A 22,178-nucleotide genomic window follows, 5' to 3' on the forward strand; every position below is an offset into this window, starting at 1 on the left:
GAGAATTCCATACAATTTATACGGACTCGTGGAAAAATAAACTTTTTGTTCCATTCAGTTATACCACCGCGACAAAACTCCCTCTGCAGAGGGATGGCGGACACGCAGTCCGCTCGACGACGAGGCAATTCGAAATTTCGAAACAAGATGTATCCGATCGCGAGAGACAGTCGAGTGGAGACACCAACAATAGGGATTATTAGCATTGGCTGAGCCGACTTCAGGTTGATATTGGTCTCTCGAGCACCGACATATTGTAATCACGCGGATATATTGTGCTCGTGCAATGCACGCTCGTCTAGCCCTCTCCACCCACCCTATCCTCCGTATCCACCTATTCCGCCTCCACCTCCTCCACCCTCTTCGCTGTCTCTTCCCAGCGTCCCGCTCGCCGTACCCTCCTTCCTCTGTCCCTCCGGCGGCCGATCAATGCCCTCTTCTCCTACCGATAACTCGATAATATTACACGCGAAAACCGCTTTCGATGTGCTCGCCCAGTCAGCGAGCCACTTGTGCGAGCAAATAACCAGTTATCGGAAAACCGATTTTATTTTCGAGGGACGCTGCCATCGATATATTTTTTTTCTCCTCTTTTTTTCTGCCTCCTACACCATCCTTCGGTCCTTTCGTCTCTTCCCATTGGCATCGGATCCCTTTCCTTCATTTGTTCCACTTGTCTCCTCGTTGTTTTTCAGCATTCTGTTAGGCACATCGGATAGAATTAAGAGATCTTTCTAACATCAAAGGGTTGGAAAAATTAATTCCTTTTTTTTTTGCCTATTTTCGGATGATGCACGAGGCGTTAAATGAAGAGCTACTTGTTTGTGTGGTACTCGATATATCGAATGAAAGGAAAGCGGTAAATATGTATAACTTGGGGAATTAATAGATTGTTGGAGATAGTGGCGATTTTTGTATTTTTGTGACACAAGGGAAGTGGTTCCTTCGTCGACCGAATTTGTAAATCGATGTCTATACATCAAATGTTATCGTATTATTCTGTCGGAAAGAACTTACACTGCTGAAAGATGCCATTTAATTCGCTGTTCCATGATATTTTGGATGGGGCGATGCATTTCTGTACGCAAAAGTATGCAAACTGTATACTACTATATTAAAACGAGCATTATAATGGTATCTTGCAATTTACTATTATCAGTATCAACGTATTTCACATTTTAAATCTCGAGTTTGTAATTCACAAAGCACAGGAAAAGCCATGGGTAGTGACACGACAAACAAAAATCCCTGAAATTGAAATTTCCTTAAAGACATGCATCGATCAATCCATTTGCATAAAAATAGCAGGAGAACGCTATCCACCGGTGTCGCCCATTCGTGTCGCAAGAAAGCCATTTGAAACGGTAAAAGCAGTGCATTGTTCGGGCAAGCTAACCAACGAAATCACCCGTTTCATTCCACGAATTCAACCCCCCTCGTTTGCAAACGACATTGCGCCATTTTGGAATCGTTTCGCGTCAGATTTGTTTCCGCTCGTAGCAACCGCTCGCCCATTCCTTTTCGTTCCCGTGCGAGAGATCTCATCCGCGAAAACTTCCTGCAAACCTGAAGCCTCCCCACCCTCCCTATAATTTCGCGATCATAAGTTCGAGCCATCGTTGCCCATCGAATTAGCCGGTTAACCATGGATCGCGTATCATCACGATCGTTTCCATTTTTCGTTCCAGATCCTGAAAGAGGCGACCTCCGCACGGAACGAGCAGCTCACCGAGTTGGAAAACCTCTTCGGCCATTTGGAGGAACACCGTAGCCTGCTGGGTTACGAGGGCGAGAAGTCGGCGCGGTGAGTTTGCACGATTTCCTACGTTTTATTAGACACTCGAGGAACCGAGGTGATTTACATCGGGCGCTCGTAAATCAAACGGGCCCGATAACGGGATTAAAATGAGTTTCGCCCGACAGAGAAAATTGAAAACCGTAATCGGATTGTGCCGCGTCGAACGCGTTTTATTGGCGCTCGATGTTTGCTCGGTGTCAATCGGCGAGAACGCAGGCACGGGCCATTTCGCGTTAAATCGCTCAAGAATTTAGGTTATGGCGCGCTATTTTTAGTTTTCACTCTTTTTTTCGGAGGATACGAACCGTATGAAACTTGTGACGGGATACGTTCTTTAACCCTATACGGACGGAACGATTCAAAGCTGATCGCTCTGGAGAGCGATAATAAATAGTTACAGTACATACATATGCACTGGACTACGAACTTTCCAATTTTTTAAAATTGATAGAAAGTAGAAAGTGCCACATGGAGCCTTAGCTAAATACTATACATATAAATATCAGGTGTGTGCAATAGTAATGGCCGTTTTTTCATCGACAACAATTATTAATATCGAATTAGTTCCGCTCATTTTCTGTAATTTTCAACCATTTTTCTGGTAAACATAGAATTCTCCATCGGAAAAATAAAATAATATCATAATAGCAACTTAAATACTTATAAAACTTGAATACAATATAAAATAAACACTTAATAGATAGAGTATACATCGTAGTATCGGTAGATACATATTGCTGTCTGGAAAGCGATCTCCTGGATGGCTTTTTTCATGCTTTTCCTCGTCCATCCATACCCGGAATATTCTTGCATCGACAACTATTTTCCGAATGACTATTCAAACGGTTTGTTCGCATCGTCCCTGTGCCTTGAGATCCGGTATCGAGGGGAGGGGAGAACGGGGGACCAGATGCAGAAGGATCGGGAAGCCAAAGATCCACCGACACAAAGGATAGACGGCAAAGAAATTGCATCGCATGCTAAATCTCGGACGGCGTTGCAACCGCCTAATCAATCTTCAATCGGCTCGATTGATTCTCTCCTCTGTTGGCTACTACTTGAATACGACTCCTCTTTCTCCGCAACCTTTTCAGTTTCCCATCTTCGCGATCTCTAAGAGCTCTACGGCTTGTACATACACATTTTATCTGTAAAGTTCCCGGTATGATGCTTTAATAAAAAAGGATGGTCGTACTGTTTGTTGGGGAATAGGCACAGTGGTTCAGTACCTGTATACACCTGTACTCTACAATTTAATGTTACAATATACGACAGATATCAGTTTTACAACCGAATAATTGGCAAATATTCAAATTGCCCTTTCACGTATTCCCAATTAGGGCGTCTGCATAGGTTCACTATATTCGTTATCCATTACACGAAAGATTATGAAATACGATAACTTATTCCAGAACTCTAGGCTCGGTAACGTAAATGCATAAATATCCATGATAAACGATTAATTCTCCGTCTTCGCGGTATCATTCCACCGTGGTCAAGATCAGGTAGTAGGCTGGTTGTTATCAATGTCCCGTAATTACCGTCTTCTGCGTCTACTTACGCAACAAAGTTTATACGCGACGCGCTTTTTACAGGATCTTGCGATTACATAGTAATGGTCACCCAAGCACTTCGAACAGCTTAGAATATATATTATACCTAGATATATCTGGCGGGAAATGCGAATTACTTCGAACATGGTTCGATACTTAAAGCTCTTTAAAGCCTGGAGAAGTCTTGAATCTTGAGTCTTTTAAAATTCGATAGATGCTGAAAGTCTTGAAAGTTTTCAAAGTCTTGAAATATTTGACAGATCTTAAAAGCTTGGGGAATATTGAATATCTATTATTTGAAACAGATATTTGAACAGATAAACATTTTAGATAGATTGAAAGATACGACCTTTAACGCAATTCTGTTATTCAATGAATAATAAAATCGAGAAAGTTATTTTTTCCCCAATTTATAGATTATGCATCATTTATTTCCTCTAATTTTCTCTAAACATTAAAAGTTTTGAAAGTATTTGTACAACAAACTACGAAATATATATATACAGTAAACTGTAAAAACAATATATATAAATAGCGATTCGAATTTTCACAGCATTGAAAATTCCTCGAATCGTATCGAAATTGAGATTCAAACGCCCATGGCTATTCGCGATACACGCGCTTCCGAGACGAGCATAACCATCCGACGTCGTCTTGGTCGTCGTCGTAGCCGACGATCTCGTCGCCCGTTCCTTCGGAACGTTCGCATAAATCCCTTTATGGGCGTCGTGTCACACGAATTCACGGCTTGTCGCCGATTTTATTGCCCAGCGGATTGCTCGGTGTTGTCATGGCTTTTACGTCGGCGAATACGACGCATCGAAACTTCCGGCATTCCGTTGGACCAGCCGGTAAAATGCGCAAGGTGCACACAATCCGAGAGATGTTCTGTTCGAGTTCTGTTCAACGTCTACATAGTTTCTCCCAAAAGTTACTGATTTGACGTTAGAACAGCAATATTGTTCATGGTAATTATGAAAATACTGGAAATAACTCTAATAATTTCTCTTCAAGATAGCGGAGAAAGTCGTCGTTGAAGTTCTGTGAATGTGAAAATGATTTTTGGAAGCTCATTGCTTATCAAGCCAACAGTTTTGTCCGTCATCCTTTTCACCACCTTGAAGAAGCATTCTCAGAGGTATTTCCAGATAACCAAAAAGAAAAACCAAAGGGAATATAGAATGTTCACGTAATTTGGAATTGATTAAAAAATTTAATTTCCTTTGCGAAGTCACCTTGTTCGGAGTACGTGGACAATTTTTAAGACTGGTTCTTATTTATCAGAACATCTTCATTATAAAGTAACTAGTAGAGTAAATATTAAAAATAGAGTAAACATTTATGTTCGAAGCAAATTTAAATTACATATCCGGCAAGCTTATCGACGCTATAAAATGATACATCGAATATCATCATCGTCGATAATTTATTTGTGGCGTTATTACCACGCCCCTTTAAGAAAATTCTTAAAGCCCACATTCTGCAATTTATCATCTTGCTGCATGTTATGTTCTTAGTATTTACCTAAGACCAATCTCTGCATGTTGCTACCGGAGATCAGGTAATTTCAGAAAGGAATACAGTGAAGTTCAAAAGTTTTCTGTAAAGTACTTGTACAGGTAAAACGTTCATGACTCCAGTCAAGTGAGCAACGAAAAGTACTTAGAATTAAATTTAATCAAATTTTATAATTTTATTCCTGTCCTAGAATCGGACAGTTTGTTGAAATAATCGCCTTATAAACACCCTGTTATGACATTTTAATTATTTTAATAAGAATTTACGTACCAGTCATTTCGACTGCTTCGTTAGTTCTGGTGTTAATCATTTCTCTGTGACACCAATAAACCTTGGTTGCGTGCACGGAGTGCCCAATCTCGAGGGCTACGCGGAAAGATTTACGGAACCCGCGTGATTCGAGGCACTATTTCTTCGCTATTGATAATTGCCGCGAATTAGTTCAGTAAATCAGCCCGTTGCCCCTGGCCCCCGTTTCAACGTTATTCGTCCACCTTCGCGGAGACGTTCCTCGGGTGCTTTTCCTTTATTCCTCCCCCGCTCCTTTTCGATCGTGAGAATGGCGTGATCGTTTCGCGTAAATAACAATTAAACGAAACTCATGGCGCATTAAGCTGAACTCTCGCCGCCCCCGGGTCGCTGGCCCGTGTTACTCGTAGATATATCGGTACCGAGCATAAATCCCAATTACCCGCCCACGGGGCGCATAATGATCGATAATTAGCGGTGAACGTCAGCGCCTCCGTTTCGTCTCATTTCACTTTCGCCCTGAACACCTTCGGGCTTTTCTTCCATTTACTGCCGCTCTCACGGAAGGTTCTGCGATTACGTGGCTACTCGTACGGTCAGATACATAACCAGAAAATTGTGAATAATTTTTAATTTGTTGAGATACGTGAGGAATATTTTAATATTTTATAACATTAAAAAACGGATGATTCTCATGTTGGCACAAAATTTGTATTTTACATATAATAGATTAAGAAATACTACAAATACCTAAATTTCTTTAACACAGTCGAAAAGAAATAGTAAGCTAGAATTACAATTACTTAAAAAATTTTAATGATTTTTTTTACACACCTCTGAAGTTTCATGAAATCTTTGTTAAAGTTTTTACTTCATTGTAATAGCACAGAACAATTCAATTATTTCATATAATAACTTACCATTATATGTTTCGTACAGTGAATTTCTTATTGATGAATAAGGCATACACGATTTAATCGGCGGTGATCGCGATAAATTTACAAAATCAATCAATCACGATGTTGTGAACAATTATGTAACCCTCCACAAGATTAATGACGTTAACCCGGAACACATAAAGGCCGAGCGACGAAAGTCGAGGCCCGTTAACATCTCTTTTCACCGAGCTCTTCCGGAATCCTGTATTAAAAGGCAAGGGCTCGCACCGTTCTGAATGCTAATCGGCAAGATGCCAGATAGTCATAACACCACTAGACGAAACGGTAACTCCTGGAAAGCGATTCGTAACAGTGCCAGATGAGTAGCCGATAATCGGGACCGAACAATAAATTTCTTTGAAATTAACCGATCGGCACGCAGGTGTATATTACAGGTGCAATACCTGTCGCCAAGGATGACCGTGCACATGGAGCAGGTGATCTCGACGGAGAAAATTCCTGCGTGATCTAGAATCGATCTTGATGAGTTCTTCATGGACTAATGGATCGGTAACTAAATATCCGGGTCTACATAGTCGGCGGGTTTTGACCGTTCAACGGTATCTACATACTCTTTGCTGCGTAAGCGTCGATTGGCTACGCCCTGGGTGCTATACTTCATTAAAATAACCTATTGTTCTTCCTCGATGGTAGTCAAAGGGCGTGTTACGTGATTCTAATGGATCGTAGCTTAGAATGAAATTCGAATGTGTATTATGGGATAATCGGCATACTTTAAGGTAGGTAACTAAACAGAGCTTATTTAACTCTCGGTTATATTGTTGATAATAAATAAGAAGCTGTAGTTTCTAGAAAAATGATTAACTGGTCATTCATTCAAGAATAGTATTAATTAAAATATGCATAAAATTGGTATAATATATGATACCACTGAACCTACCAGTATATTAATATCTTCTGTCTATGTTTGAAGCATTACAACCAGTATACTACGGATTTTCATGTAAAATCAGACTTTCTTCGAGTAATTCACATATAAAGCTGTCAAAAAGAATCTTATTTCTCTTATGAAAGGATCTATTAAAGTGAAGGATCAGCTTAGAAATTTATTAACCTTTGTCGAATGAATTTCTTTCCATGTACGTTAATTTCCTTTCCTTTCACATAATACTATATGCATATCAAATCCGCAATCACCGTAGTATCATGTTCGCATCCGCATTAGCATAACCTTTCTTTCATCGCGAATGTGAATTGAAATTAGTTCCCAAACATTAACAATACGCAGATGCATAAACAAGCCCATTCAAACTCCCTAATGTATTACCGACCTAAACCAGTCTAATTAAAAAAAGCCTCGTACAAGCTGATTAAAACACAAAGAATCGAATTGCCGTTTCACTCGTCGATCAGAATTACAATGATTCCATCCCTCGGTTGCACGCCACCCCCTTCACCCCTCTCGCACAATGGCATCCAACGTTAACGAGGATCACATCGGGAAGCGGGATTCTTCGGCGGCGCGAGCAGCATTTTCCATCTGGTATTTGTACATAACCGCGGCCCCGCGGAACAATTATTATTCTCCGCGGATCGTCTAGGTTATTGAGCAAGAACAGGACTTCCGCCGTGGAATCAGATACGTACAATCGTAGTGGGGAGGACATGTGCGGCAAGAACGCGCCAACGGGAGAGGGAAATGCGCGCGCACATCTATTTAGAAATCGGGACCGTATTGTCGGTGGTACTTCTACCTGCGATTCACCGTGCATCCGTGTACAAACCGACTCTGTGCACGGATTACCAAGTGGATGCTGCTTGCGCTTGGTTCACTGTCTACGATTTGTCACCCCCCTGCCCACCTTCGTCGTCCCGGGCTGTTTACATTTACATCCAGTGGCGACAAGAGTTCGCGATGGTTAATTAGACGCTGTAGGATGTTAACCTTTAGAGGACGGAAAGCCTATTTTTAGGTTTCAAACTACAGTAGAGAATAAGAGTAATAAAGAGTAATCTTTTTGTATTAATTAATTCGTGTCTAATCATCCCGTGTAAGGGGCATTGCCATTGAAATTGCTGACGATAAAAGAAATTTTCGAAGAATTATTTCCTTATGATATAATAAAGAAGATGTCAAATTCTTCGTCTATGTTCAACAATTACTATTATTACTAATTTACTTATGGTTTTAATATTCACGCGGATTCAATATATCAAATGTCGTGTATCCAATTAGTAAGCGTACAGACGATATTACCCGTTTAATAGCCAATTGATAAAAGTGCGCTGTAATAAACGTGTATCTACGATCGTAACTAAGATATGCAGATTTTATCATTTGATTGCCGCACTGAATCTCTAATTACTCTTGAAGGTACGTGATTTCTGAAGGCGCCGCTTGCATTTCTCTCCTTCGCTTCGTCGATAAATTTCATATTTTTGTGGACATTTAATCGAGTTCCACCGTTTAAGTACATGCATACACTTTAATACTGAACTTCTGTATTAGGCGTTTGTAGTATTTATTTTATTCGATTCAGAATTAAATTCTTTTATCTTTTACTTGCATGACTCTGGCTGAAATAATATGTATAAGGTGCGGCACAGTTTGTATTACATTATGTTGTCCTATATAAACTGTCATTCTTCGGTTCTATCTTTGAAACATGTGTCTATTTTAATATCTCATACTATATAATTTGTTCTCTTGATTCGGACAATTTCATAATTATCATGAATTGAGTCACATGTCTAAATTAAATCATCAATTCCTAAAATATACTTTGATTATTAGGAAATCAAAAACTAATGCCGTTTCAGTGTTATTTGTTCCCGTCGTTCAATACTCGCGAGCATTTTTACAGAGCAACGTGCCAGAAAGATGTTTTCCATTTATAAACCGTGTTACCAGTTTCGTGAAAATTAATAATGGATCACCTATTGGTACACCTGATGAATAAAGTAAGAAGTATCAAGCTTGATATACGCTTTTGTGAACATAGCCTAGGGTTGCATAACCACAGGAGGAACACGTGCAGAACCTATGAGAAACTAGAGTAGGCGAGCCGATGAAAATTGGCAATTATCGCAACCCATAACTAAAGGCTGTGCACTCTATCGAAACATAAGGTCTGCACACGGTGTCAGGGGTCGGAGTGCAGGGTCATTACGCGATAATTAGAAATAAAAAAATTGGAAAGGCTAGCTGGTATCCTTTCAACTTCTCCCCCTCCACCTCCTTTTCGTTTCCCTATCTATTTCTATCTTGAGCGTTACCTGCCCCTATTCCTGTCCTTTCCGCTTCTCCCCCACCCCCCTCCCCTTCTCACCACTCCAACCGCCGTCGTGTTACTCCGTACGGCCTGCATCACGATCATTTCGTTGCAGTTAAGCGCATCGTCAGCTGGCGAATTGCATTTCTGCAAGGATGCCCGTACAGGGTGAGTTAACGAACCTGCCGCCACGATCCATTCTCCCCACCTCTATCTCTTACTACTGTTTTACTATTCCCTCTATTGCCTTTATTATATTTTTTTTTACTGCGAACATTTAGGAGGAGAGTGAATTTCTAATTTGTTCGGTCAAATAGGTGGGTGCAGTCTGTATGAATATTTGGGGCTGAACGAAGTTATTTTCTATTTTCGTGAGAACAAAAATATTTCTTCCTGACGAAAAAAAAAACAGTTTATTAATATTGTCAGTATCAGAAAAGTTTAATTTACAGTAACCTACTTGATTCTTCGTCATTTGTTATTTTCGAACGATTTATGCCAATTATTTGTATCGATAAGAATACTAATAAATGTTAGTGAATGATAGATTCTAATATTAAGAATAATTTATTTAATACACGAAAATAATAGCAAATAATATTAATAACTATCTGAATAGTTATTCGAATTACCATTTCAGTAATCGTTTAAATAAAATTCCAGTTTGTACGTAATGTCCAATTATGACTATTGTTTGCGTACAAATAAATAACGAACAATCATCCAGGAATAACAAAAAGTATACGCGGGAGTTGCGTTCATAAGGTAAAACGGTAGGATAAAATAAAAAGGCACACGTGCACCCATGAACTCCCAGTGACTAATCGCGCACACCTATAAAAGGTGCTCGAGCTACAGGTATATTTATCCGTGGCGTTTCCACGTGGGAAAGAAATCGTTCTTCCTCGGTCCGAGTAACGCCCAAGAAACTGGTTTCCACGTTCGTCTCCCTCGGCTCGTTCGTTTCGCTTCTCCTCGAACATCTTCCGCCTCCTTGCTCTTTTCTATCTCCTCTTTTTCCTTTCTAGCATTGCCACACCGGCGCTCGAAAGCTTTACGAGTCTCTAATGAGAAGAAAGGGTTGCGTTACCGCGGATAGAACGCTCCATAATCGGTCGCCCGCTTTCGGTTATAGGGCAACTAGAAGGATCCTATTGATCTTTCCGCGACATACGGAAAATGAGTTTCGTCTCTTGTTCACCTTGTCTAAGTAATGTTTTGAAAACACCTAAACGTCAGCTATAAAAACATGTAATAGAAAATGCAAGATCAGATTTAAAAATTTGATTGTGATTTTCACAGGACGTTTCTAGGTCATCGCAATGTCAAATACATAAGAGCATATTATGTACGCCTCGATATCATACAATTCCTGTTTGACACATTTTTTCAGATCTTTCATATTTTTCTAGATATTTGAGTGTTCTCTGGTATACTGGATACACTGTATAACGTTACAAAAATGTATATATACATACAAAAAAATCAATAATAGTTACAAAATCTCTTAAACGTTCACCGATTGGTGCATTTACCCTACACTAAGACTAAAAAAGTTATAAGTAATAACCTGTTTAATATTCGAGTGATGCAATAAATATTTCCAGTATACTGTACTTTTTCCAAATCTCACTACAATCGAATGGTTCTAGCCTCACAAACAGTATTTATGTATATATAAATTGTATGGTTAATACGCGTAAACATACCGAAGGCACCTCACAGGGTAGAACCGCACCCGTCATTAAATCAGCAAATGAATGTAAAGGAAACACTCGTCGCTAGGAAATCACACACGTTTCGCCTCGGCACACCGCGCCGTTGAGAACAGCGAGTGCATTGAATGCATAACATACGAAAAATATTATTTTTTTTTTCCCGTCGGTTTCACGGGGAAAGAACGTGTCTTCTGTTTAAGTTACACCTCGTGCCGTCTCTCAAAATGATCCGCGTTTCCTTGGTCGATGAAACGTAAATATTGGGAAAGGCGCGCTAAACGCGCGTTATTTCGCCGGGGTCCGCTATGAATTTAAATCTGTTTACAGGTTTTTAAAAAGGTGTCAATTTGAATACATTACACGGCTTGTTCTCTCGCCGGACGAGCCCCGTTCTGTGTACCTACACCGGACACTCTAAACAACGCGTATTCCTCTTAGTTCGCTGCGTTGTCGACCACGCTGGTACGAACGTTCATAGACGCCCACGTGCACGAACATCTCCATTCGTTGCGTGCCCCTCTGCCATTCAATTTGTCTGCCACGAGTTTCTATTTCTGCCACGTTACGTACACTACCGCCCATAAATATTAGGACACTCGGTCTGTATGAACAAAATGGGATATTTTGGTTAACTTATTATAGATATATACAGTCGGTCCAAAAAGTAATCCGTAAAAAAAGTACACTGTTTAAAACCGAACAACTCTTTCAAAATTGGACCAAGTGACTTGAGTTGAATTATTGATTGTGTTTGAAATATTTCTAATATCGCTAAAAATAAAGAAAATAATTAGGTTTTCGATCTTAGGTGGTACACACTGTATATTAAAATTTACACACAAGACTCCTTTTGTCCGTTGTATAAATGACATTCTGTTAGGTACATTCGAGATGTAACGTACACGTACCTAAATTCTCGCAATTACGCGTAAGAGGAAATGTCTATCGCTGCGCCGGCTATTTTCGATTTATGCGCGGCGTAACCTTAATTGTTTAACTCGGAAGCGAGTCGCCCGAACGTGTTATTAAGTTAATCGGTGTCGTGCAACGGCGAGCTGCCGCAACACGATTAAAAGAACGAAACATTAACGACGGTTGGTTCTCGATAAAATCTTCTGATGGAGGGCGTGTGTAATTGTTCTTTTTAATGAGTGCAAGACTGGTGTAATAATTCTCATCCCGCGGCGGAAATATTTTCCCATGAACACCGAAAGAAAAGAAAAGGGAAGTTGATGAAGCTGTCGCTGAATCGACGATGAGCACCATCCGCGCGCAATTTATCGAACGCGTGAGTGACCGAGCCGAGTTCTGGATCTTGTTCTACGCAAAAATTATTCTCTATAGTTAGTACAACGCCACCATGTAACCGTTTAGTTTCATTTTTGTTGCGATTATTAAAATAATTTATCTCGCCTGAATGTGTACAAGAGTGAACGACTTCGTGGAAATTCATTGAAAAAGAGCAATATCTTTGCATAGACTGCAATTACAGCTTTGAGTTAATGCCTAAAAATATAATTAGTTTACAAATTAAATGCAAAATTTACAGGTTCGAGTTCTTACGTTCACGTTCATCGTTTTCATAGGATGATGTAGTTAATAATTATCTATACATATTATCTATTAGTTATTCTTATTAGTATTAATTTATAAAATTTTTATAAACAATCATAGTGGTATTATTTGTCTCTATAAGAATTTGATATCAACTTGTAGCTACAATTGATAAAAGAAATACCTACACGATACTTTTATTGATTCTTGCTACAAGTAGAAAGAGTGAATAATAATCAGACACACTACCAGACGTATTATAGCTGTTCCGACAACTTTATAAATAGGTACGGTCTTTTTAAAATGAAATGTTGTACGAAAATATGTTTTGTTTTTTTGTTATACTATCAATAACAGAACATTCTACATATATTTAATAAGTGTCCCGATTCATTAATAAATTTAAAACGAAAATAGTTCAGGCAAGTTAACTTTTTCATAGCACTTCAAGTAAGTAACTGTAAATATTATTATGGCAATTATTATGTTGCACATTTTTTAAAGAATCATAGTTCCTAGAATATTTTCCTTCGACACTTCGTGTATAGTTTTTACTACTTTATTACATACCAATTTCTCTCTAGCTGATAATAGCATGGGCAATAATAAAATAATTAAAGTTATGCAAACGATGCACATCGTCGTTACTGTGAGGCGATCAACTAACAACCTCGACTCATTTGCATAATGAGTAGATAACACCACCACGGAAGATTATATAGCATAATAAATCTAGGTTAGATACTTTTGCACCGGCAACGGTTATCGCGAAAACGTTTTACATTTTTCTTCCATCGAGACGACAAGAATTTATTGAGATCCTTGACACGGTGTTCTCTTCGGGAATTGAAAATATCACGAATACCTCAATTAATTCTAAAGTTCATTATACAATTATATTCCTCTGTGATCGGGCATTTTTATGATTTCTAAGGAGACGATGCAAATGAATCTTTTATCTGAAACCATTAATCTGAACTCGGGTTCTTTTTTACGATAATATCGTTGTGCTAGTAATACACAAACAATCATCTCGTTAAACGACAGATATACAGGATATTTTTGCACTTCAATGATTTTTATTATTATTACGTGTAACGATGTAACTCACTGTATTTTCTCAAATTCAGTATATTTATTTCCAAGAAGAATCAATCATTCATATGTCATATGATATACACAGAATTACAACAAAATATTTCTTTGGTAATTTCTAAATAATTTGGAAATGAAAGGGTTAATAATCACTGAAACGATAGACGTGCTTTTAATTAATTCCGTTATTCCAAAGCAATGTTGAATTAATGTTCAGGCATGTAAAGAGGTAAAGCAATTTGTATAAAATTTTTCTAAATATAAGGAATTTCACCAAGAAATTCACATTTGCAGCCATAACGTAATTCCCTTAATAAGCGTGAACCTTTCAGACATTCCAATAAGTATGGATCATACATGCAACGTATCAGTTATGAAACCATAACTCGACATACGGGCACCAATTATAAATCTTTTTTTTTTTGGTGCAAACTTGCAAATCGATAAATATTCAAATATCCATGAGGAACCGTTCGGATCGATAAACATTTAATATCCATTGGGCATCGTTCGGGTCCGACGAATCGCGTTCTGTCGGTGTTTCGCTGAACAGTTAAGAGTTCGACTGCTAATTCACGAAAATGATCTAACTGTAGGTTACGCTCCGATCAGATGAGAACACAATGCAATTTCATTCGGGAATTATTGGCTGAACGCGTGCTGTACAATCATTCGATTAAAATTACACGAATGCACGGTTCCGTCTAATAGGCAGATGCGCTGCAGAAACAGATGAATTCCGAACGCACGAACGAGTCTCCAGACCTGTTTATCTTTTCGTGAGGCGTACATTGATAATGATGCTGTGATGATTGACGATCGATACGATCGATTCAAGGTCTGCGAAAGTTTTTGCCTTTGGTGATTTTGTGTTGGTATCGATAAGTAATACGTTGGATTAAAACTTTAATAACATTTGACAATTTAATAAGTCACTACTATAATTTAAATCCAATTAATTGGATTAATCTATAACACTGTACAACAAAATACAGTCAGACTGAGTCTCAAATTTTCACGACTTATAATTCCTTTTAGTTCAGTATTTATAAATTATTTTTCCTGTTCCTGTTGTTCTCCTTCTGTTTTTCTTTTTTTCTTTAGGTTATATATTTATTTTTCCTGCAATGTGACAAAGACGTAATCATTATTATTATTCCCAATGTAGATGAATGAATCAATAAGTCGTTGCATTTTCAATTGCATGTAACTGAACTAGCAATTAATGCATATTTTATGTCGAAGCCACCTGGTCGCCGATTATTTTCGATTTACAGAACGTCGATAACGTGACATCGAGGATCTTCCATATCGATCCCGGCGGCGCGGTGTTTTCATTCGATAAGTAACGACGATTAAGATCGCCCATGTACGGAGTACAATTACAGGTGGAATTATAGGGAATTAAATATTTCACTTTAATTACACGTGTATTTAAGATAATGCCGATGGATACTAATTTGATGGCCGTTTTTCCACACGATGTGTCGTTACTCGATTTCTCCCCTTTTTGTTATTGAAAATACTTCGCAGCGTCGTAATTCAATTCTCAGAAGTATTTGCGATGAATTTTATCGTCTGTTAAGCAGATCGTACTACAATAAATTAGATTAAATGGTGGAGAAAATCAATTTGAAAGCATTTTAATTGTTTCTATTTATGATGACTCAAGAATTCTCAATTTGTTTCTACAGTCGCAAATTCATTAGTTCGACATATTTGAATATGAACATGATAGATTAAAAAAAGTACATTTCTGGCAAAAATCACCGACAAACTAAAGTAGAATTCGAAAAAATAATCTTTTAAAAATGGTTTCTCACATTGTGGCTTCGTCAATAGACGTTCCAAGTAATTGCTTTCGTGACAAACAGTTAACATATATTCGATACAAGGGTAATATCCGACGAATAAAAAAGCCAGGTATCATCTCAGCATATTTATTGTACGCGTTTAAATCATGTCAGAAGCACCTGCGCTCAACACGGCCACTTTGCGACTCTGTTGCAAAATTATCTGATCTCCTCCACCCGTCGCTTCTGTTCGGTCGTGTCCTATACGTTTTTCTTTCGGTAATCTATAATTTCACCCGTACCACTGTATCCACCGACCATGATTGACTCGCGACGCATGAGTTAATTGAGTCCACTCCCCGCGCAGCCGATAATCGCGTGATAACTTCCTGGTTACAGCTCGCGCGAGGCCAACGGTATTATTAATTTATGTTGCGCCGTGTGCAACTCCTTGCGTGCCGTTACTCGAAGCAAGATCTGTTTCTGCGGTTCTCTTTTCTTTTCATTACAGGTGTGATAAACTCGTAATTCATGTCTGACCGGTATCTGATAAAGAACCATCTTGAATTCCACCTGAACCGATACATCATCACCCGTCATTGGACGCAGCAACTTTAGCGGCGTTTATTTCTGACCATGTCTCATCTTCGTTTAGTTCTTTATCTCGTTGCGTTGAAAGATTTTGTGCACCGTAGCGGCACGGTTCAGTAGTTTTCTTTATACTAGAACTACCAGAGACGACCGTGTTTCTATTTCGATCACGTTGGTAAACGGGACAGGTTGCTGAAAATCTGCAAATCGATGAATTAACGAACTTGTTTACCTGTGCCTGTTAATCCGTTCACTCAAATATATCCTGCCGGTTGTTGCGTACAGGAAAATTCAGTTTATTGAATAATTCACCGCAAATTAACCGTTCTAGATAACTTAATAATATCGGTGACTTTTGATCAGTTGCAAAGCACGCCACTATATAATTATAAAAACCAGAAACTCTGGCGGCGCGGAACGTATTAAAGTTAACCACCGCGGGATATATTTCATTCCGCGTAAGATACCATCGTTCATAAAGATAACTCCTATTAGAATCTCGAAGGCAGTATATATTACGTCTCGGTTGCATGGGATTTTGTCGTTGGAATGATAGGATGTACGCGAGCTCAAAGCAAACGGCGACAAGGCGGCCGCGCGTTCGCGTCAATTAGACAGAGTCACGAACCATCTCTCGCGTGCCATTCAGAAACACCCTGACAGGACTATTACATTCGATTCCACGGATCGGTTGTAAATAATAGGTATACATCCGCTTGTATCATTAGCCGCGATAAGTGGAACGTTACACGGAAGTAGAACGAAGATACTCGATTACGGTTTATCGGTCCAGGACCTATAGAGTGTGGCGCACGATAAACGAACGGGACCTTGGACGGTGCCGAAACATACGGTTGAACGACAATTTAATATAATTAAGGATAAATAACAAGAACGAACGTTGATACGCCTCGGTCACGGATAATTGACTTCGGATACCTATATCCGCGAGAAGACGTGCAAACCAGTTTTATCTGTGAACTGTTTTTCCTCCCTTACGTGATCGGAGAACATTTATTTCTTACAGCTGATTCAAATTCTAGAAAGGTCGGAAATTGTGTATGAAACGATCGTATTTTAAACACCGCGACGTTGAAGTATCCTCGCAACGGTGCTTGGCAACCGGTATATTCAAAATTACTTGGCATAACTGAAACACATACGATAGGAGGACATTTAGAAGCTATCTTACACGAGGAAAACAGGTATCTATTTTCGTGATACCAGCAGATATGATTTTTATTGAGTCAGAAGTCACATTTTCATGGTATCGTTTGTTAATTATAGAGTTGGAATGTTTGAGATTTTCTGATTAGGGTTCCGCTGTGAATTTTTCAAGTTCACTTTAAATGTCTAATGATCAGTGGGATCAAAAAATAAAAATCACGACTAATTAACTGTGATACAAGCAATCATTTTACTTGGAATTCTACAGTATATCCGGTTTATAATTTTCTTCGCAATAATTCAGTATGAAAGTTACATGGATTTTTATGCAAAATGACATTTTATAATGTAATTTATAAATACACGAGCAAGTCTAGGAGTTTCTTCCTTCTCTTAAGTATCTCATTGGGTGAAGAATAAAATAGAAAATCAATTGCTTCTGATGAAAGTTTTGTCTTTTATTATATTTGGGAGTGCCCACCATCCCAGTGGGATCAAAAATAGGGAACAAAATACTGTTAAACATTTATATAGCGTGTCCTTTTTTTGTTCATTTGTACTACTATGCTCAAGATACACAAAGTTTCAGTCGATAAAAGTTATCGTTCTATTATGCAAACACTTTTGTCTCCCTGTTAGTTACGATAATCGAGAGGCACTGCTACTCTACTCTATTTGAAATTGAACGAAAGGTGGAAGAAAACGCTGTCTGAAGCGCGCTACCGAGGTTACACGAAGAACGACGGATGTTTAGAGAGGAAGAAAGGCTTGCCAGTTTGTCGGGCCGCAGAATTATGCGAGCTGAACGGGCGTAAATATGCGCCTTTGCCATGCTTTGGCGGGGGCTGTGAAGACCGAAGAACGCCGTGAGAAGACAGGGAGAGTGAAGCAGAGGAGATAAAGGAAGTTCTCGTACGTAGGTACAAGCGGATGCTTCAGGACACAAAAGGCTAGGCGAGGAGTGAGGAAGGTGGTTAGGTGCTAGTCGTAAACAACTGTCGAACACAATCTCCTAATGCACGCCTCTTCTTTGGCACACGGGACACCCCTCAACCTCCACCTCCCCCCAAACCCACCCACCTCCTGGGCCAGACTCCCATCTAGATCGTGGAGCCCCCGGTTCGGTAATAGGAAGTTATATTCGCGGGATTCACGAGACCGGTGCCGCCGAACTTATCTTTCTACCGTAGTTTTTTTGCCAGGATACACAGAGGAAACGGGACCGTAAACATAGGATTCGTCCTCGTGAAATTTATATCGATGGAACTGAAGTAGTTTACGTTGATACATTAGATTTGTTTCTCCAGGAGGAAAATATGATTCTATTTGCCGCGGTGCTCGATAGTTTGACCATTGACGTTTGAAACACTCTGTGTATTTAAGATTTATTGTTAGTCTGTTACGGTCGAATTATCGGGTTGATGCGTAAATAGTGAGAATGTCTTCGTATGAAAAGAAAATTTTTTATTTAAACACGAGAACAATTTATTGAATCAACTATGTATTTTCCATTATGGGCTATTATAAAATAGGGTGTTGATAAAAATCTGTGACACTTTAACAGGGTGGATTCTACATGCAAAACTAAGAGGAAAATAAAAAATGGCAAAACTGCGCTCGAGGCTTCGTTTCTGAGATATTGATTACTGAAGATACAGACGAAATACTCGTAAAATATGTCTGACACGGCGAGTTATTCTACTTGAGAGATTCAGTTTCATGTACAATATTTTCCGTGTTTTGCTTTGCATAATAACTATTATATTTTATATCATTTGACAGATTTATTCCTAGACATTTATTGAGTAAAATATTTTCAACGTTGAAATGGTAATGAACGTTAATAAATATAAGTAGCCAATAGTGTATTATTTTAAGATTCAGGTTTATGTAAACGACGTAATTAATGTGTTTCGAATTGTACGAAATTTATGGGTCTGTACCGTAAACGGGAATAGGAACAACGTAGCTGTTATCGTTTTTTCGTTAGTCTGCGAGAACAATAAGACAAATGGCATCGTAAACATAGAATACACCCCTCGTATTGATACTCGTAATCGCGACGCTAATGGCTCGGTCTTATTTCTTCTGTAGCATAAGCAATTCCATCTTCGGGCGAATTTTAATATCAGGATTCGTTAATGCAATCTGTATTTTTCAAACTTTATGCTCGTTTTCTATCTCGATCGCTACATGAAATAGATAATACAGTTCTTGTGAAATAGAATCCTGGTAATACTTTCAACGATGGTCCTCCTTGTAGAAATTCAATCTATAGAAGTAGTATCATATCTTTCGCCATTACTCATTAGAAACATTTGAAATATATTGTCTTGTCGATTCGTGAGTAGAAACATTTCTTAAGAGCGCATTAGCAAATTAACAACTAAAAAATTGATGAAAATTACAGAAATTGTATTCTAAAAGTTGTCCCTTGAGGAATAATCCGCGATAAAAAAGTACGCAGATGGCGTTACAACAAAAATGTGTATTGAAGATGTTTCATTGCCTCTTTTAATACGTATTATTAATTCAGTACGTTTCCATTGCTTTACTAATCCCAATTAGAAGATTCTTTAATTACATCCAGAGATCTAGAATAACACATAAACAAATTACGACCCAATACAATGATTTTATAAATTTACAAAATTTTATATATTTTACAAAATTTAATACTTTGGAAAAAATATTAAAAAACGTAACTTTTACCAAGCACTAAACCTCGAAGGAATATTAAATTTATGAAGTATAAAGAAAATGATTGATTACACATTGGTACGCCTAATGTGACGTATCGCTATCTTCACAGTCCATTCCGAAGTACATTCCTATTACGCTCGAGTAATAGGAAACGCTTTTACATTATCTAAATCAGTATCATTACAGTCTGTAACCGATTCGGTATAAGGCGTGTTCCGTTAGGATCGATTTTTTCGAAAACGTCCATACCAGTAATGACCATTCGACGGGGTAAGCTCATTTCCGTTCCAGAATACAGTCTCGATATATCCTTGAAGTGTTGTCAATTTGTTATAGGCCCGGTTGGTATGACTTTTTCACGACAGACAAACATGCGTATTTCCGACGTTTAATTAGAAACACTTGTTGGTAGAATTTATCTCCACTGGATCCATTAATAACGCAGCTATGAAGCGGGTCCGTGTCTCTTGAGTGGTGATGCAATAGCCTGATTTTTTTTCGGTATAGTTATCCTTCGATGTCGACTATCTGGTTTCAGCGGATAACACGCGTTTACTGGTCTATGCATTGATCATCGTTTCAAGAGTCGATTACCTCTACGGGCGTTTTATCGAGTCTTTGCAGCGTCACTCGATACCTTATCGTTGCAGTTGACTAGCAAACAAGAGTTGGAAATCCGATATCTCTGATGCTGCATTACAATAACATACTAAAATCGATACAATGTACCTCTTTCCGATCGAAAATGCTGATTAGTGGTATTATGATTAATGGTGTTGGATTCTAGGCTGTGTTTCGGTCGAGGTAACTTTGCATTGCACAGGATACTGTGTTGAAAACCCAGTGAGTCAAGAATACAAGGAATTATTATTCTCATTTAGTATAAATAGATTACAATTTAAAATGTTGACAATCAGAGGATCTCTAAAATCATGGAGGTAATTGTTCTTTTTTTATACTGCTTTCTATTACTAACTTTTTTAGTCACTTATTTTGTTTCTTTAGCAATTTATAGGTAACTTTGTTACATCTTCTACGTATACGTTTAATATTTGTTCAGTTCTTCGTTATTTCAATTTAATATTACTGTAGTTTTTCTTCGTTTTAACGTACCATTCCATTAGTACAAAACCAAAAAAGTTATTTGCTCTCAATCAAAAATAGATGGCGTATCTCCTAAATTTATCCTACCAAAATCCGTACAAATTCGAACGAATGGATTGGTTGTTGCATACACAGAGTCGGAACAACGGCATAAGAAACTCGGTTAACCCCCCGAGTTACGAGGAATCCTGACTTTTCCTAGTTCTGTCGTCTCCACCACCCTAGTGCACCGTGCACAACGAATACGTGGGAGAAGGCGGATGAATGCCCGTAGGTCGGAGAGGATGTTAAATCGTGCGGTAAATTCGCTTGCATTTCACTCTCTGCCGAAGGAGTCTCAAGTAATATGTCGTCGTCGTCGTCGTCGTCGTCATGGAGGGCATAAGAGGAACTTGGAGCTATTGGAACGGGGTCGAGTCGAAGGTCTCGAGGATTGTACGGGGATGGAAGGTGGAAACGGAGAGAGAGAGAGGGTTCTGGAAGTCTGATCAGTTTATAAGCGCACATTGAGTTATTGGTAGCTCATCTGCCCCGTCGATATCCGGCTGGATGGCTCTCCTCCGAGCAGCTCTCTCGCTGGGCGCTCTTCTCTTCTCCCGCGAAAAGAAACCTCTCGTGGATCGACCTGTTCGAAATAAAACTTGATCCTTTTGTTGGTTCCCGGACGAATAAACGTTGATAAAAGGAACGATTGAATGTTTCTGGAACTTCCAGGTAAACCGTCCTGTCGGAGTTATGTATTGCCGGCTAGTATCGATTTTGAACGAATACGATTAGTGGTACTCGATCGATTCGGGTAATGCAAATGGAAGGATTGATATGATTTTTAAAACATTTCAAGAGTGACTATGTAGGTGACTGTGGAAACTAATCAGTTTTATAATATAACTAAATTATTCATTCCCAAATGCTGAAGACAATGTATTAAATCACTACAAAATTTTACTACGTGTTTTTGCAATTTTTTTGCAATATTATTTAATATCAACTATACTCGATATTTCTCACAAAGGAAATTTCATCGTAGAGAAATATTTTGTAAAGTATAATATTTCATGAATACAGTTGTTACTCTGCGCCTACGAAATGATTACTCCATCGCAGCTGAACAAGATGGCAGCATCCTTTCAGGGCGACCGATCTCTGCACATAGAAATAGTTCCA

At 38.7% G+C, this 22,178-nt stretch overlaps 1 protein-coding gene across 1 annotated transcript in view; it reads left to right on the forward strand.

The window, feature by feature from the left end:
- Nucleotides 1-22,178, forward strand: part of LOC107190286 (UPF0489 protein C5orf22 homolog) — a 663,704-nt gene that overhangs the window by 543,667 nt on the left and 97,859 nt on the right. The window contains exon 6 of the mRNA XM_015579074.1: nucleotides 1,689-1,804. Within this exon, the coding sequence (XP_015434560.1) occupies nucleotides 1,689-1,804 (116 nt within the window). The remainder of the gene's footprint in view (nucleotides 1-1,688; nucleotides 1,805-22,178) is intronic.

Source organism: Dufourea novaeangliae, unplaced genomic scaffold (genome assembly GCF_001272555.1).
Source record: "Dufourea novaeangliae isolate 0120121106 unplaced genomic scaffold, ASM127255v1 scaffold168, whole genome shotgun sequence".
Classification (NCBI taxonomy): Eukaryota; Metazoa; Arthropoda; class Insecta; order Hymenoptera; family Halictidae; genus Dufourea; species Dufourea novaeangliae.